At 40.9% G+C, this 7346-nt stretch overlaps 1 protein-coding gene across 1 annotated transcript in view; it reads right to left on the minus strand.

The window, feature by feature from the left end:
* The window catches only part of GPR149 (G protein-coupled receptor 149), a 51969-nt gene extending 46456 nt beyond the window's left edge, over window positions 1-5513 (minus strand). The window contains exons 1-2 of the mRNA XM_036903957.2: window positions 3953-5513; window positions 2828-3020 (exon numbers count right to left, since the gene is read on the minus strand). Coding sequence (XP_036759852.2) covers window positions 2828-3020; window positions 3953-4945 — 1186 coding nt within the window. The 5' untranslated portion in view covers window positions 4946-5513. The remainder of the gene's footprint in view (window positions 1-2827; window positions 3021-3952) is intronic.
* Between the last annotated feature and the right edge of the window lie 1833 nt (window positions 5514-7346).

Raw genomic sequence — 7346 nt, forward strand, 5'->3', positions numbered from 1 at the left:
GAAGTAACTAATGAATATAATAGGTTATAACAATATAATAGAATTGACAAAGTTTGACTAATAACTTGCAAGGAACTTTATTAAAGACCGCTAGAATATAGTCAAAATCTTCTGAGGTTTCTTCCACACTTATGAAAAAAGTAATATAACGTATTTGTTCTGAAAAACAAAACTCTGGATAAAGCATGAATTAGCTCTAATCCTTTGCTTTTAATCATGTCTTGCTAATTATAATTTCAGACATAAGTAATTACATCAGCTTATAAAATAAATAAGTCTTCAGAACTATATGTTATTTATCAAATAGTTTGATTTTGTCAAAAAATAAAAGCTGGAAAGCTGATTTACTTATAAAATGTTTAACTATTTAATTAAAAGAGAAAACATCATGTCATGTAAACAAAATGAGTGTGAAAGCCATATCTTGCCCCTATATCTTCCATCTGAAACCTCTGTATTAAAACCATCTTAACAAAATTTGTTTTGAGACACTAATAAGACAGATAATTGTTGGAAACAGGAGAGAATTATTATTTCTGCAAATTATTTTCCATTACTGACACACATTTTCTGGTGTAAATCTGTTTCCATTCAGTGAAGCTGAGATACAGAATTATATTTACATCTGCAAAATTAACATAAAACAATTATAAGTTATGAAAAATTAACTTCCTTTCCTTGTTTAGTAGGGTTGTTTGTTTTATCTTCTAAAGAATGTAAAGGGGGATGATCTTAGTTTTTTAAGGAGAAAAAAGCTAAATGTGAAACTGGAGCCATATTCCCAAAGTATCAAAGTACTATAACTGATCAAACACATGCCCATCTGAGAATGAGCCATTTTTGAGACTTCAGAATACCATTGGCGTGTCATCCTAGCAATAGGAAAACTTACGGTGGGGTCCTCGGACAGTGGAAACCTATGATTCTTATTCTTGGAATTTCTTATGGCAGATTCTGGGATCATAAAAGAGAATGGAACCATTTGAACTTAAGCATTTTAAACTAACACTTCTCACAATGTTTCATTCTTGAAGCCATGCCTCTCTATAAGCCTATGTATTTCAGTGGCTTCCCTGGAATTTAAAATTAAGAACAATGGTAATTTTAGAGGAAAAATATTATTTTGAAAGTTAGAGTTCTAATTCCAAACATCAGATATTAACGTGATTGTTGATTCTGCCAGCTTGCCCTAGACTCTTTGCCTTGTGCAGTACCAGATCAAACACTTCCTAGACCATTTGCAGTAATGGCTCTGTTGTGTTGCATTGATCTCAGCTCTTATAACAGGCGTCCTTTACTTCTTGAAAGTGCTGCCCTAAACCACTTCCCTAGGACTTTCTATTTTCGCTGGCTGTAGCCTCACTTGCAATTTTAAATACTACAAGACAGGGCTGGAACACTAATTTAGTGGCAAAATGTTAACATTTGATAGAATGTTAGAACTTTCAGCTTGTAAATGATTTTCATGTGTTAATATGTTCTACGTGGCTCAAAAAGATTTATTATTTATTTTCTGTGTCACTGTTGCTCTGGATATTAACTCCAAAGCACATAATTATTATAAATTCTGTGGTTGTTTTATTTTAAAGACATAGATGAGAATGGCTTCTATTAACAGTAAAACTTTATGGCATCCTTAACACTGAAAAATATCTAGCCATAGTAAATTCTAAATGTCATTAATATATGATAAATGACCAGTTCATGACTAATTAATGTTTATAAAATAATTCTGCTGTAACACTGATTGCAGAATATACTTTCATAGTCTCCAGTATTTACAGCCCTAAAATAGTCTTGAGATTAGCTGTTTTTCTTAATTTTCTCTTCTATTAAAGGTAATATACTTGCTTATTCAGAGCAAAAAGTCAATGAAAAGAACAGTTAATTCAGCATACACTAATGCACTCTCAGGTTTATTAAATAGTAGAACATCCTATATTTTGTCTGGAATGATAGGAAAAAAAGGATATTTTTTCTGGAATATCCTTTTCCTTCCTGGCAGAGTCAAAATACACAGACCATTCCTCAACTTTTTCTGTCTCATTATGGGAACAGTTACACTCTAGTGAGTTTTATAATTGACCCCACTCTCATTCTAGGTGTACTCTTTAGAACATAGTTGTTGTTGTTTTTTTCCCCAGTAACTAGCATGGCTAGATTCATGCATGAACATACATGTCAAACTCTGTCACCTTTGTGCTTTCTTGAAACTAAAGGCTTTATTTTTCAATTGCTATTTTATGTGTGTGCTTTCTAAATTCAGAGGCATCCACTTAAAATTTGTTTGAAACTGTTTTCAGTCACTCCTTACTTTGAAAGCTTTCCAAAATCCTGGAAGAACATAAGCAGCAAAATAATGAGAATGCTGTTCTTTACTGTGTTCAATTAAATAATCATGGGCTATAATATAATGAGTTTTTAACTCTTTAAAGAATTAATTTCTTTTCAGATGCAAGTTTCTCATATGTAGATTTGGGAGAGGGATTTGTTTTCTATTCTGAGCTAAGGGCTATGGTGGATATAATAACATCTAAGGCCCTTTGTTGACTTCATGCTGTGTGGAATGAATTCTGTCTCATCCTTTCTTACCTAAAATAATTATTCAATGTACAAACACTTCACAGAGTTGTTTTAAGCTTGCCTCATTTAAAATTCACTTCAACAGTGTGCTAACAATTGCTTGCATTGTAATTTCTTCCCATCCATATACCATTTACCTTGGACTCTTCATCCCCAACTTAGGTAACTTTGTCAACAGACCACCACTATACTATATTTGACCATATGCACATTGTTCCCAACCATGGCACTGTTGAGGACTTACTTTTTTTCCCATCGGATGCCACTGCATATGTGTTCTGCTTGCAGTTGATGATGCAGCCACAGGGCAAGTGGGCCCAGCGTTTGGAGAAGACAAACACTGGAGTTACAGTCGTGGCCAGCAGGGTTAGCAGAAAGCTGAGTGTCTCAAAGGGAGGGCTCTGAAACCCCACCACGTGCTGGACCATCATGTGGATCTGCAAAGGCAGAGAGCTTCAGATCTCTCCCAGGATGGGATTTTCCTTTTCATCAAACCTTTTCCCCAGTCATGTTTCCCCAGCCCCCTCCTCCAGGCCCCTTTCCTGCCTGAAAGCCAGAAGCTCTGCTCCTGGGCTAGCACCTTCATTTTGGTGGTAGACTGATGGGACCCCTTGGGACAAGCCCACTGCCCTAGATCGCCCAGAATTTTGGGAGATTTCCACCCTTCAGTGCCTGGTCTATGCCATTGCCAGCTCAAGTCTCTACAAGGGAAGCAATGTCCCCAATGTGGGGGGTGTTACCAGGGAAAACAGGCAGCCTTCTGTTAACCCTGCACCTGGTGTTCCAGCTGACTTTGTCACACCCCTGGACTCACCTCGGCCCTACGTCTTGTCTTGTCATAGCAGGACACCACCCTGTCATCTCTCAGCTGCGCACCTTCCTGGAGGCTTGAACAAAAGCTTGTTTTGTCTCCTCTATTTTCTATTTCTGGATTGCCTCTCCTATGCCTCTCCGTGCAGGGGATGGGCGGAGTCCTTACTAGGCAGGAATGGAGCGGAGAGAGGTGGAAGATGGGGTGTGGGGGAAGCTGTTTTACTACCTCCCTCTTTACTCTCAGATACTGCTGCAAGAGGAGAGAACATCTTTGGCCAAGTCAGATCTAGGAAAACGGTTGCCCGCGCCCGAAAACGCTCCCGCCCTCCCTAGTTTTGAAACGAGAAGCACTTAGTAGCAAAGGTTTCCGGGCCAGCTAGCCCCCACCGGTGAACTGCCTGTCTCCAAGTACGTCTCTAAAACCAGCGAGATACATTTGGAAGCGGACTTAACTGCGCCTCTCTTGGTGACTCTCCAAATCAGGGACGCTCGTCCCAGCACGCACTCACACTGTCTGGCACACACACCCGCGCGCTCTGAGCAACTGCACTTTTACCATCATGGGCAGCCAAAGGATGACTTTTGTCAGCGCTAGGATCAGAGAGAAGCGCTTCTGGGCTACGCTCACGGTGAAGCTCTTGGTGCCATAGAGAGTCCCCCGGTTCTTACGCCTGCAGGTTCCCACCGCAGCGGCGGCCCCGCGCCCGGTTCCCCGCCCCGGTCCACACACAGTGTCCGCGCTCGGGGAGCATCGCCCAGAGAGCCGCGGGGCAGGGCCCGGAGCGTCATCTGGGGACAGAGAAAGCACTCTCCCCCTCGTTGGAGGTGTCCCGGGAGTGGAAGCTCTGCGGGAAATTTCCTGGTAGTTGGCATGGAGTCTCGGCGGCTCCTCCGAACACAGCAACTGGTGAGTGAGCGGAACCGAGAGGCCGGCGAGGAGACCGAAGGCCAAAGTGTACACAGAGAAGAGGAGCAGCACGTATGAGCTGGAGCAGTCTGCCAGGCAGCCCCAAGGCGTGCGCACGAAGGCGCCCCAGCCGCACAGCGGGAGCGCGGAGAGCAGCAGACTGGCTGTCCACACGGTCAGCGCCACGCCTAGCACCTGGCCCGATCTTCCGGAGGCTGCTTGGCTCCCCACAGCCCTGTGCAACGTGTAGAAGTTGTACAAGACCAGGAGAGTCGCCTTCAAGTTGCTCGAGAGGCCCTGGCATAAATATACTAAGGCAGAGGTTGTGCACAGAGACTGAGAGTAGTCAGGGATCTCGTTTGCCCACTGCAGAAACATGAAGATGGTCACAGAAAGGACGCTTAAGAGATCATCCCCAGACCAGGAAGCCACAAGCATGGATACAACAGTTCTGTTCTGCATTTTCAGCAGGGAAACTAGTGAATAAATGCTGCCTGCCAGGGCTGCAATGGTCATTAAGCACGTCAGGCAAAAAAGATAGACATTCAGAGTTCCTGGTGGATTTAAAAGATCGGTCGAATTATGATATTCTTTCCGCAGGCTAGAGTCATTTGTTGATAAGTTACTGAGAAATTCAGACATTGTCTTTGGTCAATATTTAATTTCCCTTCCAATGAGACTGTAAATATTCTCAAAATAAAGCATGACTGTTAATTGCAAATCAGATCTCCTTTTCTCCTTCTCAGTTTCCCTCTAGATGTTCCCCCATCATTCCAGCAGAAATGGTCAGTCATGTCTCCTTTAGATCTGACTCAACCCATATTTAAAAACGGGGTTCCATTTAAAGCATTAATAAGAAACTTTTCAATATTCCAATTAAAAACAAACCAAAACTCCTTCTTGAACTCATCAAGTTTCAGGCATGCAAGCAAAAGCTCCTCATGTAGGTTGAAAAACAATGATGTCTGAGTCCTTTTGGGTTCTTCTTATGGAGCAAAGCAGATTGTAGCTTGAGGTAATCAAACTCTATTCACTTTTTAGAGCAGTAAAATGATGCATTTAGTTCCAGAGCTGGATTCAAAAGCAGAGTGGTTATCAGGTAAGTTTCAGCTTTGCCGATTCAGTGAGAGGAAGAAGGGACTGAGGGAGAGAGGAGAAAGAGAAAGGGAATGAGAGGGACAGGGAGGGAGAGGGAGAGAATGAGAACAGCTCCCCGTCTGAACCGCTGTGTTCTTCAATCAGCCTGTGATCCTCGGAGCTGCAGGAAGGAGGAGTCAGCTCCAAGCCGGAGAGAAGAACAAAAGGGAGGGGAGTTCAGTGTACGAGCAAAATGATGTACATCTTCTCAGCCTGCCTCATTCGAAGCAAGAAACGATGTACTTGTGAAGCCTTCCCCTCTGGTTTTGATATATGAAACTAGCCCAAATACTTGCTCAGGCTTGATGTGAATGACAAATATCATCTTTGTGAGGTACAAGCTACTTCGCTAAGGGACTGCTTTTATTCTCATCTAAACCTCTTTAATTCATAGTCCATTGGAGGAAGAATGCTACCAATGTCATTTTTAAAAGAATAAGACATATCATCTTTGTTTTAAAATATATATTGTACTTAATAATATTGTATGGTCCTCATTACATTACACTAAACAAGATTTTCGCAGAATTTTTGGGTAGAGCAATACTAGCTTTAGATATGTAAGTATTCCTTGTCATTGGCATCCAGGAAGCAAGCTTCCATTTGAATAAATAATGTTATTTCTAGTTGTTAAAGTCAGATGACATTATATAGGGCCTAAAATGGAGGTCCCCCACAAAAATATTTTAAAGTAGAGTATTTGGTGTATTGAGTATGATAATTACATCTATGAATTCATTTTAAGAATTGGCAGAGTTGCAAGATGAGTGGCTGAGCCAAGAAGTAACTGATGGCAGTAGTTCTGATCAGGCATTTCCCAGGATACTTTAGGGCAGTATTCCTCCTCAGCTCAGCCTCATGACCTGAGGGCTGCCTTTCCCCACACAGTGCTGGGGTCTGATGAAAGCGCTGGAAGGAAAAGGAGAAAGTTGATATTCTGATGATCTCAATGAACAGAAGTGGTAATAGAACTCTGATCATTCCTTTCATTGTAGAGGTAACTGAAGCTACATTTTAAACCTGTATCTGTTTTGAGTGGAAAATGATTGTTATTAGTCACTGCAAACCATACTATTCAATACACACATAGGTTCTTGCCTTACCTTGACATGTTTGATTCCCCTTTATTCAGCAAATGGAATCAAAACCCACCTAGCTTGGTACTCAAGCTCTTCCTCCTGGTGGTAAATTAGAGTGATGTGTAAGAAGTGGGGGTAAATTCATTTTTAAATGATGTTGCTTTAGAAAGCACAAAATGATAAACAGATCCTTTTTAAAATATATAATTTTCAAAGTTGTGTGACATGTAGTTCTGTCTCTTAGACCTTATACTTTCCTGCCATAAGTAAAAATATTATTCTTCAGTGTGGTATCTAATCCTGGGTTCTTAGTTGGGTTAGACAATAAGTATCACATTATTAAAATACAATGACTAGAAATTAATAAATAGCTGTTGCAATGTTATTTGAGGCCTGGGGCAGTTCCCTCTATCATTACCATTATTTCTCAGTTTTCAATTAAATTTAAATTTGGAAAAGGGACACCTAACCACCATGTTGCCCTGGTCTCTAGGATGTAACAGAAGAGGTGAGAATGTTAGCACACTTGCAAAGGTTGCTGGTGGAATTATAGCCAGTAGGGAGCTAGGAGGAATGTCTGAATTTGACTCCAGACTCTGCTGTTGCTGGACAAAAATTCTTATACTTTCTCTGGGCATTTCTTTCCACATCTGTAAAATAAGGGGGCTTGACTGGATTATTTTAAGGCTCTTTCAAGTTCTAAAATTGAATGATATAATTCTTAAATGGTTCAGGTTAACTTTATTTTGGTTTTCTTTTCTGTCTACTTAAATAATATTGTCATCAAATAGAAGGTGGAAGCCTGTAAGAGCTGATGCTTGGATTCT

Source organism: Manis pentadactyla, chromosome 1, assembly GCF_030020395.1.
Source record: "Manis pentadactyla isolate mManPen7 chromosome 1, mManPen7.hap1, whole genome shotgun sequence".
Taxonomy (NCBI): domain Eukaryota; kingdom Metazoa; phylum Chordata; class Mammalia; order Pholidota; family Manidae; genus Manis; species Manis pentadactyla.